The 25,001-nt window shown below is 35.6% G+C and overlaps 1 protein-coding gene across 2 annotated transcripts in view; it reads right to left on the bottom strand.

Moving 5' to 3' along the window:
* LOC117173527 (SLIT-ROBO Rho GTPase-activating protein 1-like) overlaps positions 1–25,001 on the bottom strand; it is a 348,789-nt gene that overhangs the window by 46,600 nt on the left and 277,188 nt on the right. For both annotated transcript variants that reach the window (XM_033362166.1, XM_033362165.1), the window contains one exon: positions 24,178–24,451. In XM_033362166.1, coding sequence (XP_033218057.1) covers positions 24,178–24,451 — 274 coding nt within the window. The remainder of the gene's footprint in view (positions 1–24,177; positions 24,452–25,001) is intronic.

The raw sequence follows: 25,001 nt of genomic DNA, 5'->3' as shown, positions 1-25,001 counted from the left end.
ACTTTTATAATAATAATAATAAAAAATAATTATAAACAATGGATTACAAAAACATAACATTTATATTTAATAATGACTCAACAAGTTAAAGGATTATATTCAACACCCAATTATTATTGTACACAAAACCTAGTATTGTTAAAATCATTTGTGAAGATCAGATTTGTAAAGAAACGACTCAACAGTGTAAGGTTAACACAACAGCACAAGAAAATCTACGCATCATCTTTTGCACAAAAAACAGGCATACGTTAATCAAAAAGGAATAAATTAATTGACAAGGAAACCAGAAAGGGCAGCTGCATTTTTTATCACATACGCTCACAATATGCTGGTACCTGTAAGTACGTACACATCGCAGTAAACAAAAATAAGCGATACAGATAAATATTCGCATAGCTAACAAAACCAGCAGACTATACACAAACTGAAAAGCCATAAATTAATCAGCAATCCAAGACTGAAAACAGACAAGATTTTCAGTCCCATACGTTTACAAAATGCTGGTACCTACACCACATGTACATCCTAAAGTCATTCTGACCTACACATTTCTATGACGGAGACCAGCATGCTAGATCTAAAAGCAATATACAGCTTCATAAAGATGGCGGCTATAGGAGGGTGAGCCGTTCACATACAGTCAAATGGACACACGCAAACTTTACGCTCGTCTACGCATCATAATATTTACCCTTGGACACCTAGGAAGGGATACCATATATTTTGGTAACTGCGCCATTCTCCATATTTGGGCACATCAAGATTCCTAATCACTGATTGGCTATCTCATTAATTACCCCTATGGTCCTTTGGAAGGGATACAAGCCATTATGGTTATTGCAACATCCTCTATATATGGACATATACATAATTCTCAACGCCCATTGGACAAATATGGTCTTACCACTCTTCTACCTAGTTGATTGATAACGCTGATTGGAACCAAGAAGAATCCCTACTTCTAGAACCACTCACCCCTACGGGAATCTAAAAAGGGATCATGTGAATAAATACAGCGGATTCGGAATCAGAAATCTGTTTAGTTCCTGTTTCAGTTTAGCCGATTATACTCCAGCTTCAGTCTTTACCCCAGTCTCAGTTCAGTCTCAGTTAGAAAAATCCAGATTATAAAGAATCTTCAAAACCCTAAACTCCGGTCCAGCAGTGTTGCCCCGTCAACTATTTAAATCTACAAATCTACGAAGAATAGCTTCTGTGTGGAACTCCGAGTCGACCACACCTGCCACAAAGTAACAACGCAGCCCAGATACGCTGACCTTACCATCTCAGCCTGCACAGCCATATTCAGCGCCATCCACCCCCTGCGGGTACCCATACAGGGTGCCAACAGAAGGACGGGCTACTTTCGATTCAAGGAACGAGAAGGCGAATTATCCACTCTCTACAAAAGGGAACTTGTAAGTAAACCAAGGAATCAAATGATTTCAAGCAATTCGGAGATTTATCAGGAAACGTTGATCGAATCTGATCTTTATATTTAAATTCTCTTAACACTTAAATAAATATTCATCATTTTATATATTATAACATATTTGATTTATTTGGTGTATCTGGTAGTTATCCTCATCCCAGTTCTCTAGTTTATTTAAAATTAGATTCTAAAACGAGGAACCACTTGGAATAAAATAAAGGACAAGTTAAGTTACATCTCGTAGGACGTAACATTATATACACCTGAAAAACATAACCTGGAAATCGATGCATGCATGAAATTAAGAATCACGCAAAACATCCAAATCGCCAATTTCTTTTAAATGGGGATCGAGATATTCATAGAAGACCACCGAAGTCTTCCGAAGCTTTCAGATCGGCAATCATCGTACAGCAGAAAATAGAAGTCGAATCGTGCATTTTCGGCTTACATACGAACTCACAGTCGTAATCATGCACCTTCTGTTTTGCGGCTCCCAAACGGTAGGTATGGTGGGGGTAAATTTCATCCACGATCTGGCAGCATTGGGATGATCGAAGCCACGACGATGGGACCAAGCTGATAACAGAGGAAAGACGGGATCGCCAGTCGATACCAAGCATTAGCGACAATTATACGTTTGGTTATCGACTCCATCATGCGAGAAATTATTTCGAAGCTCGCCCTCATAATAGATCACCACAAATTTAGGTAAGGAGGCCAGAAGAGGAATTAAGGGTGTTTTAAATTCCATTTGAACTAAGAAAACGCAAATTAGAAATTTAAAACTTTCATTCCATTTCCCTTAATTGCCAATTCGTCTCCGCTTTTATAATCTGAGGCTACACTAGAGGGTTACCCGCTCATCCTTGCGTAAGCCATTCTTATGGGAACACAAAGATGACACTGTGCAAACCTTTGACAATCCTTGCAAAAACGAGGACTTGGTTCGGTTAAAGGCGGAAGAGAACGCCCGTACACTCTGACAATTTTTGGAACCTAGTCTGTATTGGCAACTTGTTATTTAAAAGAACTAATACAGCGAGGATAAAAAAAGATGTTATGTTAAATTAGACTCAGAATGCTACGGACATTAATGAGGTTTGGCTCACACAACCATGTACTTAGGAATTAGTAAAATTCTCAAGATAGTTTCATGACTTTTGTGAGGCAAAACGAGCAAATGGAATAAATGGTAGATCTTTTGAAAATTTTGGAAGTTGAAACAAATGAGCGGATGTAAGCTCAAGCTTTGTTTCACCATAATGAAAGTAAAAGTTTAGGAAAATAGACAGATTTCTACGTGAATATTGAATCTGATTTGCGTAGAATGTTTATTTTATAAAATAAAATTTAAAAAAAAAAACAAAGGGGAATCTCTGTCCTCTTTAAAAAAAGGAAAAAAACAACTAACATATTTAGCTTGCGATTAAACACTAAATGGAAAATATATGGAAATTTAGGCGATTCCAATTAGTTTATAATTTTTCAGTCCGCAATTTTGATTCTAGCTTCTGTGGGCTCATCTCTCCTAAAATTGAAGTAAAAATTTGCATAAAAAGGGGTAAAATGAACAAGTTTCAGATTAGAGTCACCATAGATCCAGAACTTAGATTGGAACCGACGTGTGTACTCGGTACCAATTTCCTGAGCAGGTCAAATTAAAAATCAATTGGTCCAAAACTCATAATTAATTTTTTGAGCGGGAAAGGTCGAGACAAAAATATTAAAATCTAAATTAAATTAAAGGGTAGAAGTGAGTTAGATCTCTGAGTTTTGGTCTCACAGTTAATTAACAATTATGATTATCTTTATTTGCAATTATATAATGATGAGCTCATAAAGAGAGATAGTAGAATAATGTTACAACTGGTACCTGCCTGATGGGACACAGAAGTTTTTCAAAGAGAGCGAAATTGCGAATATTCGTAAATAGAAATCGAGAGATATTTGTGAATTAAATTTAGAAAGAACGCAATTGAAGAACGAAAATTGAATTTTATTGATGATAAAGTGAATTATAAATGAATTGATCTGCAAATTAAAAAAATTAAGAATATACATTATAAATTTGATACAACTGATCTTACAATGGATGAGAATACTTTAAATGTAAAGAATGATAACCAAATAAATGCGAAAAATGATGTCAGAGAAAATGAACCGTATTCTGAGGAAGACGAAATTAAAAATTATTATAAATGGTATGAATAATTTACAAGCGAATGTTAACGATACATTTTCAAAACCAAAATAGATTATATGAATCAGTCAAAGAAAGTCAGAAAAAAAACTGGCCAAAAAATCACCGTAGTTCATGAAAGAATTGATTTTTATGCTAAAAACCTAACCGAGGAAATAAATAGAGAAGTCAGCGGTTTGAATGAAAGATGCGAGGCTCAGGGTAAATACTTAGAGCAAAATACGATTACCGTCGAAGAAAAAGTAAATTCATCAACAAAAGCAAGCAAAGAAATTCATGAAAATGAAGCCGATCTGCTTATTGCAAATATGTAAAATAGAAAGCGATTTTAAGACATTGAGGAACAACATTGTGTATTAGAAAAACGAGTAGAGCGAAATATAGATTTTTCAGAGAGCGATGTCCAGAGAATGGTGGAACGTGATGGTTAACTTCGAAAAATCTAATTTTTTTCGTCCTGAACTAAAATTCCTAAGGCACATTTTAATACCTTTGGGGATAAAACTTGTTCCCCAAAAAATAAAATTAATTCATGAATTTCCAACGCCGAGAAATTTGCAACGAACATGCTCAAGAAATAATACCACTTCTCCATTTGCTAAGAGTAGGAAGCAGATGGATTTGGGACCTAGAAATAGAGGATGCGTTCAAAAAAGTCAAAGGGTTATTTTGTGATTTGTTATTCTTATGTACCCCGATCTATGTAAACCCTTTTACTTAGAAACGGATGCCAGTGAGGTAGCATTAGGTGCCGTACTTTATCAAACTACCGTAGAGGGGGGACATCTACCAATATCATTCACCAGCAGAACTCTCAAGAGATCCGAGCTTTCATACTACACCAGAGAAAAAGAGCTACTAGCAATTGTGTGTGCTCTAATAAAATTTAGATCCTATATTTTGGGTGCTAAATTAAACATCCGAACGGACCACAAAGCACTCATTTTCTTGAAAATCTGCAAATTGGTAAGCGGAATGCTCATCTATTTGGACATGGGGATACAAGATTACTGGTTTGAAATACAACACGTTGAAGGACGGAATAATGTATTGGCGGATATTTTGAGCAGAATACCATCCCACGAATCAGGATATCCCTTTGATTTCAACGAAGGAAAAATCTTTCTTTACGCATAAGTAAAAAGACCCTCATCTAAGCTACAAAAACGATGGAAGAATTTTTCCCAAGAACAAAAAGAAGATCCTATCCAACAGCAAAGATTCAAAGAATTTAAAGAAGGCAAAACAAAAAAATTCGAGATCTACGAAAAGTTAATATATTTAACAACCAAAGTAGGAACTAAACTTTGCTTAACCATAAGCATTATCTGTAATATAATAGATGAATGTCACGAAATATATGCGCATGTAGGCGCGCAAAGAGTTTTCAAAATGCTAAGTGAGTATTTCTACTATCCTCATTTGTGATTCATGTCAAAAGAACAAAGTCACCAACCAAACGTGTTACGCAGAAATGCGAAATTATGCGCCAAAAAAACCTGGAAAAATCCTTTCAATCGATTTCTATGGGGCTCTGTCAGCTTCAAGAGGTGATTACAAGTATATTTTATATACCGTCGATGCCTTTAGCAAATATGTAAAGCTGTAGCCGATAAGGAGGAGTAGAGCCAAAGTAGCAGTCAACAAAATTTTTAACGACTGCGTTCAAAAATTTTGAAAACCTGAGAAGATCGTAACTGATCACGGGACTCAATTTACTTACGAACAATGGCTGAATAAATTAAAGGAGGAAGGAGTGCAAGCTGTTTTCTCATAAATTTGTCATCCACAGAGCAATATTGTGGAAATAATCCATAGAGAGCTGTCAAGATTTTTCAAAACTCTTATCAAAGAGCGACACAACTCTTGGTGGAGCTGGATAAGAATCATCGAAAACTGCATGAATGAAACCCATAATAAAACAACCGAATTCACACCTATTGAAATCCAGCTAAATAAAAATCCAAAAAGAGCGTGAAAAAATTGGCTCAAACTGCGTCCATTAACCCGCAATATTGGATATGAAAGGAAGATCCAAATGACCTACGAAAACATACTCCACAAAGCAAAAAAAAAAGAGTAGAGAAATTTAATCGGGCCCACAAAATTACTAAATTAAAATTTGGTGACATGGACTGACAAAAAATGTTAAATAGATCCGGCAAAGGGAATAAGATATTGGAAAAATTTCTACAAATATATGATGAACCTTTTGAGAGTAAAAAGGAAGTAAAACCGGGTACGCATATCCTGTGGGATCTGGGAAAAGAAGAGGACAAAGGGATGTACCATTCACAGGACTTAAAACGGTACACCCAAAGAAAAGAAGAGGATAACCTCGAAATTAGTTAGTTTATAAGAGCATTTAGCAAAGTAAGAAAATGATGTAAAAAGTTAAAATTAAGCTTTAGATAAATAGAATATCCATGAAAGCATAAGAATCTAATTGATAAGAAAGAAAAGTAAAACGAATAAGAAGTAGAAAAAAATTAACTCTACCGTTGTTTAACTAGAAAAGAAAGAGAAAAACATCATAGAATTAAAAATAATTATTTAAAAAATCAGCAGTAAGAAAGCAATTATAAATCTAGAAAGAAAACATGCATATATAGAATAGAAAAATAAGAAAAATAAAACTGTAATTGAAATTTCCAACGACAAAACCGGTTATATGAAAGCAAACCACAACAGTGTACAAGAATAAATGCGAAAATTTGCAGTCTAACGTTGGCTTTCGATCAAACAAGATCTCGCGTCATAAAAGTTAAAGCGAATGTCTGTCTGAAATTCATAAAGAAGTGAATTTGAAAGGCGAAATGAAACGAAGACAATGGATAACTAATCACAGGTAAGTGAAAAAGGGACTAACCAATGAGAAACTCTCAGATTAAAAAAATAAATAAATTATAAATCCTGCAATAATCAAAAGCTTTGTCTTCTTGATAGAAAATGAAACAAACATTAAAAAACCATTTAGTAACCCTTGTTTTAAATAGATTACAATTAAATAACACTGACCAATAAATTTTGCAAATAAACAAAAAAAGACATCCTGGGGAACAACTAACAATAACTAATTAATATAAAAGGCAGTGTCAACATTGGGGTTTAAAAAATTTTTTTGATTCTAGAATAAAGAAACGATAAAAAAAATGGAACCCCCAAAAAGAAACGAAATGAGGGATTTAGGATCGCAGGCCTACGAAAGGATGTTGAAAGCAAGTCTTGTCTATTATAACTTGGTATCAAAAAATCCCAGCATAGCCGACGCGGCAATACACAACCGAACGAATGTTCGAAAACCCAAAATTAAAAGATCTAACAAAATATGCCAAACGAATAGATACGGACCGGGAAAACACCCAGGACAATTAAACGGCCCTAAAAAAAAAACATCAGCCGAAATCTCAGAAACTGGGATATTTAAAAAAACCATTGCCCAAGGAGGAGTTTGATTTAGACACCCTCATAAAAAGATTTTGGAATGAAATGAGTAACAAACTCAAAGAGGCCCACCGGCGAAGACGCGCACTCAGGAACAGGCAGGGAAAAGAGGAAATAGAACAGGAAAGAAAAGAGGAAGATGATGAGATATTGACGGGGGATATGTCAATGGCTCATACTACCCATTTATAATGTTCCGAGAACAAAATAACAAGTATGAAGTCAAAGACTTCGGAGACCCTAAATATTTCTGAAAAATTAATCAGTTACAAACTTTTTTCTTTTTTGTACATAAAAAAATCATATTTTTGTTATAATATAAAAAAACGCTTCTCCTAAACAAAAATGTGTTTATTTCTCGCAGCAGCAACACAATCCCTCATTAAAAATAAACGAATGCCTTCAAGAAATTCATTTTGTATTCATTCGTTTCGGGAGGCACAGTCAACTCGCAATTTTCAAAACAAATTACAAACGAACCTTTTTTTCATTAGTTCCATGAATTTAGGGGGACAACAAGGCCCACATCATATATAGTAGTTCACAATGTGTCACAAACTAGCTTATATAAGAAATTTTGTTTATTAAACGAATAAATTTTTTCAAAAATGTAAAACATTCCTTCCACGTTGAGACCAGTGCTTGTAACGAGTGCTCCGAACTATTCTACGCATTCTTCGCGCTTGGTCTCTGATTCGTTGCTGTTCGCGCGCAATTTGAAATGCTAAAAAAGAACATTTCTATTGTTTATTATAAATAATGTCATTTTAACTTATATAAATTTTTATTAGACCGATATTCATGAATCTTGATAAAAATAAAAAAATTTTAAGTGCATACTGTGTAAATAAAAAATATCCTTTGGTACTCACTTGTATTTTTCTTGCATATTTTTCATTATTCGAAAATTTTGTTATTTAAAGTTTATTAAAATATTTAAATTTCTTTCTGTCGCTAATTATAGTTGTTTTTGCTCAATACATAAAATTTTTTATTAATTAATATAATTCTATTGAAAACAAGATTGTCAATGCATTTTAATATTTTAATAAACTTCAAATAACAAAATTTTCGAATAATGAAAAATGTACAAGAAAAATACAAGTAAGTACCAAAGAATATTTTTATTTACACAGTATGCACTTAATAAATTTTTATTTTTATCAATATTCATTAATATCGGCCTAACAAACATTTATATAAGTTAAAATGACATTATTAACAATAAACAATAAAAATGTTATGTTTTAGCATTTCAAATTGCGCGCGAACAGCAACGAATCAGAGACCGAGCGCGACGCATGCGTAGAAGAGTTCGGGCACTCGTTACGAGCACTGGTTGGGACCAGGCTGATAAACGAGGAACGACGGGATTGCTAGTCGACACCAAGCATTACCGACAATTAGACGTTTGGTTCTCGACTCCTTCATACGAGTAATCATTTTGAAGCTCACCGTGATAATAGATTCTCCAAGAATTTCGGTAAGGAGGACAGAGGAGGACTTAAGGGTGTTTTAAATTCCATTTAAACTAAAAAACGCAAATTATAAAATTGAAACTTTCATTCCATTTCCCTTAATTGCCAATTCGTCTCCGCTTTGATAATCTAAAGCTACACTGCGGGGTTATCCGCTCTTCCTTGCGCAACCCATTCTTATGGGAAGACAAGGATGCCAGTGTGCAAACCTTTGACTATCCCTGTAAAAACGAGGACTTGGTTCGGTTTAGGAAAAATAGACGGATTTGTACGTAAATATTGCACCTAATTTGCATAGAATGAAGTTCATTTTATAAAATATAATTTTAAAAAAGACAAAGGGGAATCTCTGTCCTGTTTAAAAAAAAGGAAAAAAACAACTAACATATTTAGCTCGCGATTAAAAACTAAAGAAACTTCTGATGCAATACTATTTTAAAATCAAGGGATTAAAAGTAGAGAAGAGTGAAAAACAATTCAATGGTAATTGGGAACCAGAATTTGTGGATAGAGTTTCTTTTGGGATTTTTGTTGATAAGAAATTAATTCGTTTCAGGTTTGTCGTCCTAGCAGGATTAGAACCGACGTGTGTACTTGGTACCAATTTCCTGAACAGGGCAAATAAAAAATCAATTGACCCAAAACTCATGATTAATTTTATGAGTGGGAAAGGTCGAGAACAATATATTAATATCTAAATCAAATTAGATCTCTAAGTTTTTGTATCACAGTTAATGATCAATTATGATTTGCAATGCTATAATGATGAGCTCATAAAGAGAGATAGTAGAATGATGTTACAAGCGGTAAATCACACTTATGACCATGCCTCAGGTCCGTCAGATGGTCGGTCACAGGGCACGATGAAATCACAACGATAGGCCAGCGAAACCCTCGTGTATCTGAAGCACACCAAGCAATCCAATTATGACAGCTTTCTGCTTCGATCTCGCAAGTGCCGTGGCATATTTTTGGTACGCTGGTATAGTATTAAGGTTACGAATCAGTGATAGCTTCGCACCTCCGCGAGCACCGATCACAAGGATGATTCCTTTGACGCAACGGAGACGGCTACCCAAAAATTGTAGCTCCAGAAAATTTAGCACTTCTCGTTTTTGACAATTGATTTTATCTCCCTAGGACCGTTCGGCAAGGCAGGGTTATGACCAACACCGTAAGAACGACAAAGATGGAAATAAAGCACTCTCAGGACTGCGTTATGTCTGTAGAGATACGTAGTTCCCGGGTGGGTTAGATGCCCAGATATTATGTGCTATAGGAACTCAGCGCGTGCATTACACGCTCTGCATATATCGATGGAAACTTCTTGACACAAAATGCGGTCGCGGTATAATAAGGTAGAAATAACAACGTTCTGGCACGCGGAAATGAAACCCTCTGTACCTGAATTAAGCCCTGATGATTCGAGAAAAGGAAAAGTTTGCTCTTCTGGCAAGGACTGTTCTTATACATTTCGGTAAAAGTTTCCTTGCATTTTCTTGTCAAGTATCTCTTGGCGGAATATTGAAACCTCCGATTTATTTACTTCGGCTTTTAGAAAAGAAGTATCTAGATGGAGTGATACACTTTCCTCACTTTGATGTTAAATTTGGGGCCACGGGTCTTGGCTGCCTGCTCTGCGACTTTTTAAAAGAACGCTCCTTTGCCAATCAAATCGTTGTTTCCAACTATTTTCAGGAGTGTTTCTCTGTCATTCGCAACGATCTAAGCTATACTTCGAACAGTTTGATTATGAAGACACTAGAAATTCAGAAGTCCGGGTCCGACTTGCCGGCGTGAAATGTATAATCGCGGAACAGACGAATTGACATGCAAGCTCTTATGGATTTGGATGAACTTACGTGTGACAATATCACGGGCCTTAAGCTCGCTTTTCGTATATTGAACCACCCCAAACGTGTAGAGTAGAACCGGGACGGCATTCATGTTAGTCGCAGATACCTTGTGCAACGCCGACAAATTTGAAAACCAAATCTGCTGAACAAGATGTTTCTATCTGTTTCGCAGAGACTCCTTCACTGATGTAGCGCCCTAAAAGCTGCTTTCAGGCAAGCCCAGGTATGTATAGACCTCTCCAGTGTCAAGATGTCTAATAACACTTATATCCACAAGGTCAGGTTCCTCGGGAAGGTAAATAATCTTTCCTTTCTTCAGAAAAATTTTGGCATACTTCCTCAAGCCAAAGTCTATACCAAGCTCTCATGTGTAGTGTTTGACGATATTTAAAGCAATCTGAGCTTTGTTTTTACCAGAAGCATAGATTTTTAGGTCATCCATATAAAATAAATGACCTTATGCTCACGATCTTTAGGGTCGCCACAGAGATATCCAGAAGAATGTTGTAGTGCGAGAAATAGCGGCAGAAAAGTGATGAAAAAAGAAAAGAACTCATAGTGTCGCCCTGTAAGCCGCCCCTATAGAAGGTGACTTTGTTCGTTGTGACTCGACATTTTTCATATGAGATAGTCAATCTAGTTTTCCAAAGGGGCATCAATCTCTCTATGCATATCACTATGTGTGGATAAACCTTTAAACTTTCTAAAAGGCAGATGATAAATCTATGAGAGGTTGAATCGAAAGCTTTCCGGTAGTCAATACAGGCCATTGACAGGACGCGCTGATGGGTTGCTGGGTATTTGCACGCGCACCTGGCAACTAACAGGTTCTCTCGGCATCCAGGTACACCTTTTTTCGAGTTACATTGTTCGTACATCTCACATCACACAGGCTCAATTCTTCGAACATGCCTGTTGTTACGGAAAGATGTAAAGCTTTTATAAAGTGTGTTGAAGCAAGTTATTGGCCTGTAATTTGCTGGCCAAAAAATTCAAACCCTGTATGAGTGGAGTTGCAAGCAGACATGTACATATTAGCGTAGTCCAAAAATCGCTCTTCGAGATACAGGGCCCCCTACCCAGTTTTCACTTCCGGAGAAAGAACATCTGTAATTTTTTTTCGAACTTCAAATATTAAAACTTGTCACCTGGCACTTTGAAACCCCAATCTAAAGCATCTAAAGTCTTTTGTTCCACGACGCTACATCTCATGCCGTTAAGGTGGTCGCGAAATATTGAATTTCGAATGTCTTCTCAGCAGGATCATTTTGGGTACAGCACATAGAGTTGCAAATGAAAGAGACCCTCTTCTTAAAATGGTCAGAAAGCACGAAAAAGTGGGCAAAGGAGCGTTTCTGTACAAAACAGCGGAGCAGGCTCCTGAAACACTCGAAGTCAACTTCCGTATTAGGGGTGAGCAAAATGCATCAAATCTTATTTATCTCTAGTACTCACTCCTGAAAGCCCGGATTAAGAAAGCATAAGAGAAAAACTTCCGTGAACAGCTCCTCGACAAGAGGATGCACGGCATCTTCCACAGAAATGTGGATGATCAGTCAATGTCGTGAGAGCTAACTTTTGCTTTCCTCAAATCACCCGGATTGAAGTCTGGCACGGAGAGTTTCATTTTGGCATGTCAAGACCACGAGCATTTGGTACACATACTATCTAGTTGTCCAACTCATGCGGGAACAACCTACATCCACAGGCACAATGCGACTCTAAGAGTGCTTTATTACCATTTCTATCACTCTTATGGCATCAACCTTAATATCCCTCCTCTAAATGCTCCTAGGTAAATCGAGTCAAATGTCGAGAATGAGAAGTGCCGCATATACTGGAACTTTATATTCTCGACAATTGTTTCTGTTGCACACTCGAGGCCTGACATGGTCCTTCTTGACTTCGAGAAGCGAACCATGTTCGTTAACAAATTTTCGGCGCCAGCTGGCAAAAACATCATAGCCAAGGAGTGTGAAAAGAAAGAGAGGTATGGAGACCTCATAAGGGAGTTGCGACGATTGTACCCTATATATTCTGCCAAACTAATCGGTCCTATCATCGACGCTCTTGGAGATGCCAAGCTTTCACTGGTTAGTAGCCTGAAAAGCATCCCTGCGTGTGAACAATATGCAAAAAAATTTGCGGGAAAAATGCAGAAGGCGGTAATCCTTGAGTCTCTCCGTGTCCTCAGGGTGCACGAGACTTTTGCCGGATTGTCGTTTTGATTCCGTTACAGATTGTAACCACCTATCTCACGGTTGTGAGACGCGGTTGTGACTGAAATTTTACCGCGATTTCGCTGGGACCGGGTGTAGTTTTCCAGATTAGCACCCGCTCCCGGCGAAATCCTACGGTTGTCCATATGGCAAACTTTTAATTAATTATATATATATATATATTACTGGGTTTTGCGGGTATTCAGTTCTTTTGTTAGTTTTGTTCTGAATGTGTCTGGTGGGCTAATTCCGAAATTTTTTGTTCAAGATCCACTGAATCTATCGGCTCTTATGTTGATAGAAGAACGAGTCATGGCCCATTCTACTCTAGTTTGATCAGAAACTACCTTGGCAACTTCTAACTCAAAACTCTTCATTCACGAAGCTGTTAAAAAGGACTGTCTTAAACTGGCACTAAAAGAGCTGATCAGACACGTTGAGCGTGTCTAGTCTAGTTCATTATTAAAACTGCTACCGTTTTTCAGCCCTGGCATACTATTGAGATTAGGAGGTTTATTTGACTCACTCTGTGTTAAAATATTAACTAGATGTATGAATGTGCTCGACATCGATCAAGCCCTTGTAATCAATTTAAGAGTCCACTGCCGTCCTTGAGGACCACTCTACCAGTTTGACTATTCGCAATGGCTAGATTAGACTCTGCGTTACCAACCTGGATGTGTACGACCAAGGAACAGGGTCAAAATATTGGATAATTTTACGTAATTCTTTCCTGCTCAACCTTAAAAAAATCTAACTGCACTTTCGAATAATTTTTCTCGTATTGCTTCTCAAACAATAGCATAATGCAATTCATAGTGTATGTGAAAAATGGGCTTGGGAAACTCTTTCAACATTGTTTTTGCCTAAAACTTTTTAACAGTCTCAGTCAGTCCATAGTTCATTGGAACATGGTATACAACTTATACGGTTTACCCGCATTAGAAAAAAGTTGTTGATCTGAATATAATGACTTATAGAAAGTAATTTTAGGAACCAATAGAAAAATTTTTCAGCCCCCCCCCCCACCCGGACGAGGAATGGTCAAAATTATATATTTTCGACACGCCCTAGTGAGACGGCAGCAGGTACATTCCTTTATTCAGCGCCGGTTAGCCGATTGACGATTTTGCTCAAATTTGAGAATCATTTTTTTTAATTCGAAAAAAATTGGAGGGATAAAACAACGTACTTCTCAAACTGAGAAATAGGGTCCATTCTAATAAATGTAGTGTTTGAGTAATATATTTTGTTAAACAATTATTTCAAATATTCAAACCTACAAAATGTTTCATTTTAAGTAGTCAAAACTAATTTACAAATTAAATCATTCAAAGAAAATTTTTTTTCAATTATAAGCTTTTAAAATTCCGTTTCTTTTGGCCTTTTTTACATGATAGATTCACAATAAAAAATTTTTGTCTACAAAATATTTCTCTTCCCGTTTTGTGTTCTCAAATATCCAAGACTAAACAAACGTACGGACTAAACAACGTAAATGGATACCGTAATTAAACATCGTAAAACGAAACCTTCAGAAGTCTTCCCCGCCGCACGGCACCCACGGAGCAGCCCACGCCCCCAAGGAAAATGAAGCCTCTTCTTAGGTATAGCGTCCCGTCTGAAATATTGTAGAGAAAGAAAATGAATTTCGCAAAGAAATACCTTTGCCGCATATTTCTGTTATCTTGAGCCTTGGGAAAACGAGTTTTTCATTTACAGAGGGCTTTCAGCTTTCATTTAGTTTTTGTCTTATCGCGTTACTCAACATACACATTAAGTAAACTGCCATCACGTCCTTTAGGCTTCTTTGCCGGGGATTCTTGAGCAGATGGAGGTTAGCAATACTACATTTTCCGAAATCACTAATTGCCCCCTACAATGTGGTAAAGATTTCATTGCGTTACTAGACAACAGGTGATTATTGAATAAATCGACCGCTAAGAATACGATTTTATCACATCTTTGAGCGACATGGCGCTGGAAAAGGAAGCAGGCGAGTGGGGGTTTACTAGTAAGGATCGTTTCTTCTATGTTGCTGGGAGGGGATTTAGCGCGGTTCGTTTGATATCGCCATGCAAAGTTAACAAGCGTTAGACGAATAGCGTACTGCGCTTGCGCTGTGTGTTGCAATGCCTAGTCAACGAAAGAAGAATTTTGGATGTTGAATAAGTATTATTTATAATTATAATTTATAATCATAAATATGCTCACGGACATCAATCGAGAGGGTCTTTCGTTTACTCAGGCATTCCAACATCTGGTTTAAAAGTGGTTCAATCTCAACTTACTTGGACTCAACGCGCGGTCAGAGGTTGTACTAGAAGTCGTGGACGGATGTTCGGGCATCACTTCTTTTCTATTTGTAACTTGGGCCGAAGTTCGGAGAGATTTCCCTTCTGGATCTCGCGGACTGTACTTTTATGGGCTTCGGTTCAACAGCGACGCAGCACACACGACACAACCACATGGGAGTTTACTAGCGGCGATGGTTTCGTCGATGTCACTGCGAGAGGATTTCACGCTGTTGATTCTCTATTGCCACGCAAAGTTTACAGAAGAATTTTGCATGTTAACTAAGTATAATTTATATTTATAAATATCTTCGGCGGACATCAAGTTTAATCTCTGTTAAAAAATTGAATTTGAGAGACAAAAAATAACAAATGAAAAAAAGGGAGAAAAAAGGAAGAAGTTAATCAAAACCAACCTCTCACTTTTTCAGTTGTCCGTTTTATCAAATTTTCATATTATTAATTTCGAGGAAATTAGTTAAAATGATGAAGAATTATTGATGAATTGCGGAAACCTGTTAAAATCATCAGGATTTTCTAATTAACAAAACTAAATATTCGGATCGGCAGAAGGGATTCCTTCTTGATTTAAATTATTTCTAATTAATTTCTATTTAATTATTTCTAATTCTTATTATAAAAAATAAGGTTTACATCTTGATCGCTTTTTTCACTAAAAAATGCAAAATGAGATAAGGACCTCTTTTAAAAACATAAAGGTATATAATGGAAGGTATTCTATTTAACCAGACCTTGTAGATTTCTTATAATTAATATGTGATGAGGGGGTCTAGATTTTTGAATTGTTATTTTTTGTCATTAATTACTCGAAAAGTGAGACAGTTCAAAAGTCCGGTTTTAATTGTGAATCTTTTTCATGCCCGTTTTGCAAAAAATTATTTATGAAAAAATAGACTTCTTTTTAATTTTATATTTAATTGTTCAACCGAGACACTAAACTATTTTTCCAAATATTTTGAATAAGTTTTTGTTAATAAAAGAAGAAAGGGATCATATCGGCTTTATGCGAGTTTAACCATTTTTGAGGCCGGCATAATTTTTTTCCTAAAAATGTAATTTTTTCTCAACAAGGATAAGAGATTTCACAAAAGAAGAGACTTTTTTCATAGAACTTTTTTAGAACATTTTTTCATATCTGTCGTTGCTTGCGAGACGTTAAGTTTGTTCTACGGGTTGCATCCGGCGACATCCAGTTCAGCCAGATCTTTAGGTTGGGAAGAAACCTGGATGTTGATGTTTCTCCGGGCCCTAAAGCATCATTCATATTGTATTCAGTTATAAGTCCGCGCTCCTATTGGCAACGCGGGATGCATAATCGCGAAACGGATACAAGCTCTTCTGCATATGCATGATCTTACGCGTCACAGTGTTAAGGGGCACAAATAAGAGCTTCGCTCATGGAAATACCTTAAATGAGTAGAGTAGAACCGGGATGGCAAGCATTTTAATTGAAGATACCTTGTTTAACTGAATGCGGCTTTGAGTCACGCCAGGGATGTATTGGTTTCACAAGTCTTAAGATGTTTAAAAACACTTGTATCGACAAGCTCAGGTTCTCCAGGAGTTTCAAATAATTCATCATCGCTTCAGATTAATCGTGGCACCCTTATCCAATCCTAAGTCCACACCAATCCTACCAAGCATAGGTCTTCAGGTCAACCAAATGAAACACACAAGTGACCTTATTCTCGCGATGATTAGTATTGCCGTAGAGGTACGCAGGAGAATTGCGTAGTGCGAAAGATATTGGCAGAAGTGTGATGCAAAAGAACAGAGGGCCAATGGTGTTGCCCTGAATTTAGTAAATTCTATGTAGTATATTCTGGAGTATTTTCTGAAATGTATTAGGAAGATTAATCCACAATGAAAGGTAAAAAAAATTAGGTCCTTCTTTTGCAATCTATATTTGTTTACAAAAATACCTAATTTATTTATGAAAATTCAATGGAGAAATTTTTCAGTATACTTCATTTCAGAGTTCGGGATTAACCGCATATTAGACAAAATGTTTAAAATTTTTTTGATAAATACTTTTTCAGTTATAAAAAAGTGTAGACGATCTCAAAAGAGCGGCGACTGTGCGATCTTTTTCTAATATTAATATAAAACTTTGGTTTCATAAGCCACTGTACAATTGCGCCAGGACTCGACAATTATAACCAGTTTAACACAATATTAGACAATATTAAAATGGACAATATTAGAATGCAACCGTTTAAGTAGCGAAACATTGGCTGCATTAATTATTAACTTGTTTAAACTCTTCACAAGAGGAAAAAATGTTTTTTACTCCATATTTTCCAATTTTCTATTCAATTAAAGATTCAAACTGCAAATATAAAGATTCATTGCTAAATTATTACAATTAAAAGTTTTTTTCGAGAAAATAACTTAAGGGAATTAGAACGGTGCACAAAAAATCCACACAATTTGAAAGGACGCCACACTTTGAAGCATTAATCCACATCACTTCTCCATTTAAATTTCAATCAAGCTTGAGATTAGCTCGATGACTGTTTTTCTGACTGAGGGGCTTCTAGCAGACGAAAAGAAGATACTTTGGAAGATCTTCACGTATGTGCGTTACGTTTCAAGCGCTTCAGGTCGCTTGAAGGCAATGACTTAGCAGGGCACTCCTGTCCGGTGATAAATGTAAAAAAAGTTCACAGTGTCAAATTACAAAATGCAATATACAAAATTACTCAACAAAAGTCATTAAAGGCATTACAAATGAGAAGTAAAATCTACTTCTGCATACAAAATATTTAAAACTGTATTTAACGAAATGAAATCAGGAAGCAAAAAATTAAACATTAAGATATAAAACGCATCAAATCGTCGAAACCAAAGTCATACGTGAAATCCTTTACGTATCTCAAGGTAAAGTTCACGAGTGGTTTAAATTTTGTGAACATTTTTAAAAATTCGCCGCGTAAAGATTTTGGAGTTTGCGTCATTATTTTGTCGCTAATGTTAAACTTTACACTCTTTGAACGATTTTTGTCACAATAAGCTTTGTACTGAGCTTCAAAATCTTCGAATTCGAACGGACTTGATCTTAAATTGCTTCTAGTGGAGTGTATCGATTGTTGTCGTCAATAATTAATTTTCTTAATTCTCCTTCTTCGTGTATATTTATGCGCTTATAAATGTATTCCCATCGATTTTTTCGCCAGTTTTACTCGCCGACTAGTTCGGGACTTGTTGAATTTGCTTGCGTCTCAAAACCCAATCAGATCTCTTTGCATAGAAAATGATGGCTAGAATTCCAGGCGTGTGTTATTGGTGTCTCCTGCCCATACCATTTGCTTGTGGGTGGAGATTCGAGTTTATTATGTGTCGCGTTCCATGCTTTTGGTAAAACTTTAAATTTATTACGTCTTTCAGGACTCGTATCGCTTCGAGTTTATCATCTTCAACTGTTTTCACGATGAACAATCTCGTCAGATTGTCCTTTATGACCAGAACGTATTGGTTATTGCGTGAAGTTATCGGCAATGGTTCGTTGTAGTCACTGTAACCTCTTCCGTGATGACAGCTGTCGCTTCGAGGGGCTTGCACGTGTCGATATTGAGCAAAATGGCTTCCAAATCTTCATAAAAGGTCAAAGAATTGCCATTTTTCGATATTCCACTAATGGACGTTCTATGTGGGTGTAGCCAATTGTAACATCCATAATTTGTATCTGGATCAATACAGATGTAGACGCTTTTTAGCAGAAATCAATCCATAGACATATAAGCATTCACAATTGTCATTGACACCACTTAAAGTTTTCTGGGATAAACGCTGTTGGTTCATTAGACACATGATGTATTTTCAAATCAAATTTAGAACTAGCTGGCACATTTTCGGTGCACTCAGAGCTTCCTATGACAATAAAAGCTTTTGATTTGATTTCGTTGAACGTAACTTTCTGGAAAAAATTTTACAAAGTGTAAAACATTGCTGCTGTATGAAATTTAGAGGATCTCCATTTCCGTCCCTGGTTTAAGGTAGTCCTTGTCGATATTACTATAAATGTTACAATTATAATATTTAGCTTCTCTCGTATCAGTTTTTAACGGCGGAAGTTTGTGGGGAGTACATTTCTTCAGATCGTTTCGTATGTCATGTGGCTGCTGAGTATCTTTCGGATCTTTGGGCTTCTAATTTCCATTTGTCCAGTTTTTGCTGGACTTCGTAAAACTAGTCAAGTTTCAAATTCTTTCTCCTCTTTGTGTCGTCAGTCTTTCTTGACATTGTAAATAATGTAGCAGATCATCTAAATGCGTATGCATTTTCGCCTTAATGGCTCGAAAACCTCATTGCTTGAGTAGTAGGTTTGTCTAAAATTTTAGTAAATCTTTTATCTCTTCGCTTTTTCTCGAGTATCATCAGGGTCATGCCTTTCTCTAAATTAGCAGTTGAAATCTTTCCGGGATTTCCTAAGTTCGGCGGTTTATACTCCCATAAAGCATACGATTAAAGATCCGATCCTCTCTTCTCTTAGTTGTTAAAACCTACCTGGTTCATGATATCTTGGAGTCCTGTCAATTGGCGATGTTTACCAATATTAATAAAATATATTCCACCTTTCTTGGAAATATATATTCGCTCACCATCACTTTACCCTCAATAAAAACTCATATATTTGCGCTATTACGCCCAATCGAGATAACGACAAAATTATGTGGATTTACGCTACAAGATTCTGTGTCTTCCAAATCCTATACACTTTTCGTGCAACATTCTATCAACCTCAGCGTTCGCTAAAATTTAAACATGTTAAATTTAAAATCGATTTAAAGATCAATTAAAAAGATGTTAAAGAACTGAGGCAAACTTATCCGTACACGTGCTGTGTGAAAGCTAAATCCATAATTTAGTTTCAAAGCAAGTTTCGTATTAATATTATTCGTCTTCATCATTAATATTAGTAGTATATTCCTTGAACAATTGCATTCATAAAATGAATAAGAGTTCTTTGTAAAGCTGTCTCAGAATTTGTCAGTACTTTTGCTTGCGGATTTTTTCACAAATATATGGTATCAGTAAACGCAAGAAAGTTTTACATGGTGGCCATCATAACGTATACAGTGTAAACTAGGGTGGTCCAAACTCATACTTCAGGGTTAGAACAAAGCGTGCAAAGTTTTTTAGAGATTGAAGAGGAGTGTCTACAAACTCAAACAATACTAATAACTTTTATTTTTAGGCCACCCTTACCTCCGTAAAAATTTTATTATTTAATTTCGGGCCATATTTGAGGTTATGTGGAGAGGAGGCGGTACTAATGGGTTAAAAATAAAAGTTAAAAGTATGGTTTCATTTCGTAGACCCTCCTATTTAGCACCTAAAAAAACTTGGTTCCTAGAAGAAAGAAAATTACGGATTTCCTTTCTTCGGAAATTGAAATTTGTTTAGGGGTGTCTTGTCCTGTAGCTCGAAAAGCGTGTTTCGGACCACCTTAGTGTACATTATCTGTAAGAAGTCCATATATATGAATTAAATAGTTAATACATCTATTACTTGAACTTTTAATAAAGTATCAAGCTGTGTGCGACGGATGTTTACGCACGGCGATCCCAATAATGAGTCTATGTCTCCATCCCTCTCGTTTCTTTTCCGCCACCGAATAGGAGAGTTACCTGACCTTTCATGTTTCTGTCTCTACGAACAGTGTTCTTTCGAATTTTTATTATTCATTGACGTTTACTATTCACATATTATGGAATTCATTTAATCTCATTTTAATATTTTCTTCATTTCAATTGCATTGCTCGTATTGAAACTTCACTACCGTTTTGTATATTTGACTTTGGGCTCTTGATATTTATTAAATCTTTCAATACATTCAACAGCAGCAGCCTTATCATTCTTTAGATTATTAATTATGAACTTAATGTCGACAACATTAATTTATATTTCATCACTTACAACGGAATTGCCTATCGTATCATTTTCTATTTGATAGTTGTTACGTGCGATAACCACACCTGCATATGATTTCTTGAAAAAGTCACTCAAGCATTCTTTAACTTTATCCGTGTACCATACCATTTAACCATTAGTATTCTTAAGTTATTTGTAGTTATTTATATGAAATTGAAATTGCATTTTTTGTAAGTCAAAATATAGTAGTAAAAAATAAAGTCTTTGTCCCACCTTGATGCGGGCGATTTTTACAACTACTCTTTATGGTTATGACATTTTTCTGCTCATTCCTGATTTTCAAACTTTGGAAGTGGACATCTTTAAAAATTGTATTTAGCCAGTTTCGAGAAAAACGCTTTAGAAACATTCGCCGCCGATTTTATAGACTTAACAAATATTATCATCTAACTGGCCGCGTAGCCCAGGTGGTAGCAGGCTAGCTCTGTATCGGGAAGGTTGCGGGCTTAATTGTCGCTTTTTCTTAATGAAAAATCGCCTTTTCGAATAAGCGTAGTTTTTACGCAAACATTCTGTAGCATTAATTAATTAATTATTAATTATTTATTAAATATTACTTTGATTTTTTAATTTTTTTTATTAATATTCTCATTGAAAATATGTATATGCATCAAAATAAAAAAATAAGACAGGATCTACCTGACATTCCATTTGAGATATCCCCTTAATATGCATGATTTCGGTAAAACTATTACACCCAGGTGGGAAAGTTTAATTGCAATGTAAAGCATTGAATTTGTAAGTAGTTAGAAGTAAAATCTGATAAAATAGTCAATTGCTGGAACTAGATTCTAGAATGTGCCTGCCCTGTTTTGAAAACCTTTCAAATTACTGGTGGCCATGGTCGTAATCATATTTTCCTTCGCGATTCAGCATCATCACAAAGTTCAACAAGAAAAGGAACTATGCGCACAATATATAGCAACTAGTAAAATTCAATGTCGCCTTTAGTGCGTTTGGTCCAAGTCTGATCCGAAAAGCAATTCAATTATTTTATTTCAGATTACCTCACAAATCGTCTGCGACTTCCTCACCGGTTAGGATTTCTCCATATCTCCAGAGTTAAAGCCTCTAAAACTGAATTATCCATCTTTTCACCTTATCACAATCGCCATTTCGCTTAATTCTGAAGACAGTCGCCCTGGTTATACCGCGACCAGCAATTACATATTGTCACATCAAATCGCCTCGAAACATAGTCTAAATTGTATGGGCTTGATCATATTGTTCTAAAACTCGCTAGTCGAACTTCACAGCTTCGTGGATTTATCATTGTCATTATCATCTGAGACTTCAATATTGGACTTTGCGTGGTCGGCAGGTTGTAAAGTCTTGCATACTATGATATTTAGTACGTATAGATCATGGCGCTGTCCTTTCCATTGCCGCTCATGGTAAATCTCCCTTCTAATCGTGCATCCCGGAACGTGGACAAAAAGTGTATATAGGCTACATGGAGGCTTTTTTACATGATTACGTTTGCTGCACATTTGAAGGCAGTGACTGACTAGACTTCACTATTTTTTCCAGCCGATTACGTAGGGAATTTGTTCAGCTCTCACAAATTTTGTCGGGACCGTTTCTCAGCTGATTGCGCTCTTCAGAGCCGTCAAGTAAGTCGCAAAAAATTGCTAATGTTCTCACCACAAGTAACCCTATGGTTACTTTCATTACAATTTCATAGGTAAAGATATACAAATCTTTATTTACTGTAGGACGGGCTACCTTCCGTAGGGCATCTTAACTATGTGAATTGCATACAAAACCAGTTTGTGACCTTCTCCCTAACCTCGTGCATTTTAAAATTTACTTACGTTTGAGCAATCAGTCAGAAGCAATCTTCAAAACAAATTTTTTCTTAAATTAAAACGCGCAAAAAGTGTTAGCAGCATTGCAGTTTCTAATCAACGTAAAAATTGTGCTCAAATTCAGTTTATAATGTTTCAAGTATTTTCAATTGAATGGGTTAAGAAAAATAATTTATGCAAGCTCACACTTCCAAAATATGTTTTTCATGTGCAAATCGTAAAAATAAAAACAATTCTTTAGTAAATTCATATTTTTCAACATGTCCAATAAGCTAATATTATTCTTTCGGATCTAAGTCATTCATTCAAAATATTTACCTATGCTCGACAAATAAAGGGTGTCACCGCATAACCGTGTAAGTTCCACTTTTTTCAAAACATGTTTTAGTAGGTTTCAAAATTCTCTAAAATTCCACTACACATTGTGATAAACAAAACTTGGATTTTTAAATTGAACAATCTTTTAAATTTATTTAAATGTGTGCAACACGGAAAAACTAATAGTGGCATTCAAAACTGTGAATCTCGCATTTTTTAATAAGTTGTTAAAACCATTTTTAATATATGTTTACTTGTAAAATGATATACTAGTGTTCACGCTCTTAGTTATCCAATTATTTGACGACAAAGTAATTTTTTTTTATTTTGAAAAAATTTGCAATGAAGATGCTTGTCTCGGAAAGTATTCACTTTTTCGAACCTTTTTCTATAGATCTTTATAAACTCACGAATATACTTTGTCTCAAGAAAAACAAAAGAAATTATTATTCTTCGTATTATGAGAACATTTTTTTGCTCTCCTGACACTTTTTTCTCAACACTTGCCCGGTTATGCGGTATCACCCTCTCACTTTTACCGATAAGTCAATAAGTCATTTATTTATGAAACGTTTCTCTAAATTAAAAATCTAATTCATCGATGCCAAATGAGCCGTACCAATAACATGTCTGCACAACGCATGCGCATTTACAAAAATCTGGGCATTCTATCTAGGAAACATCATAATGGTATCTCCTTTACGACACTTTTGCGAAAAAAATCTTGATTGATCCAAAATAGTAAGAGACGTGTTATTTAGGAACAATTATTTGTACATTAGGCGTGGATTCATGTAACTTCATCCAACTGCATTGTTTTCGCAAGAAAAATTAATGCAAAAAATCATTCAAACAGCCATGCACATATGATATGCCAAGTTTATATAAAAAATCATAAACTACTATGTGCTTCTTTTAGGAGAGTTCCTCGAAAATTGGATTACTCTTTCAATTTCCCAATGCAAAAAATGCATCTTTGAGACAATTGAATCACAAGAAAAATTGTACTATACTTTACATTTTACGTTTGTCATAAATATTTTTAGAGGGTCACTACTAAAGAAAACATACGGATCTAATATCGGTATATCATAGCAGAAGTCTTAGAAGGCAGAAAGCGTAGTAATAACAAATAAACGACTATAACTAAACGGTGGTTTCCAATACCTCTCGACTGATGATTGGTTGAGACGATACGAAACACGGCACATTGGCAATCACTGTTGATACAACGCCGTTAGCATTCGCACTATCCGAATGCATTGCTCTGGAGTCCATTGACGCGTCGGAGGCATTGACTGACTGCCACATGCTTGAATTATTAGTGGCTCCCAACAACAATGTACTATTACTTGAAATAACATTTTCAGTAGAACTGGACGCTCTTCTGACTGATTCTTCACTTGATGACTTTATCATTTCCTTTTCACGCTCTTCGTCTCTGTGAAAGAAAAAGTTTAAATAATTGTTTCATTACTTGATACTGAAACATAATATTAGATAGTATGATATATTTTCATCTAATAATATAATATAATAAAGATATTTGTTAATATTTACTAAGTATATTAATAAACAAAAGCTAAAAAAATCGTAATATTTTTCAAGATTATAAATTAAATTATAAATTAAAATTTAATTCCTGGAAAAAATAATTTCATCGTTTCACTTGACTCCGAATGCAAATGATGTCAGTCAATGCCAATGACATCAAAATTACTTGACAAAAAAGAATAAAACTATCATAGACAATCAGTAAAAATAGTCAGATTTTACTGGAAATTGGGGCGTGTTTTTTCTTGTTTCTGATACATAGACATATCTAGACACACAAATTTCAAGTAAATACAACTTTGGATCCATCTCACAATCAGTGTATATCTTTAATGCAGAAGAACTAAAAAATTCTTTAAGGTATTTCTTCCAGTTTCAATAAGCCAATATTTGGAATTCAACAGACATCCGAAACGATGTTCAACTCATTAGGGGAA

The sequence above is a fragment of the Belonocnema kinseyi genome, chromosome 5 (genome assembly GCF_010883055.1).
Source record: "Belonocnema kinseyi isolate 2016_QV_RU_SX_M_011 chromosome 5, B_treatae_v1, whole genome shotgun sequence".
Classification (NCBI taxonomy): Eukaryota; Metazoa; Arthropoda; class Insecta; order Hymenoptera; family Cynipidae; genus Belonocnema; species Belonocnema kinseyi.
The sequence above is the reverse complement of the archived record's forward strand: the minus strand, read 5'-3'. Positions and strand labels throughout refer to the sequence as shown.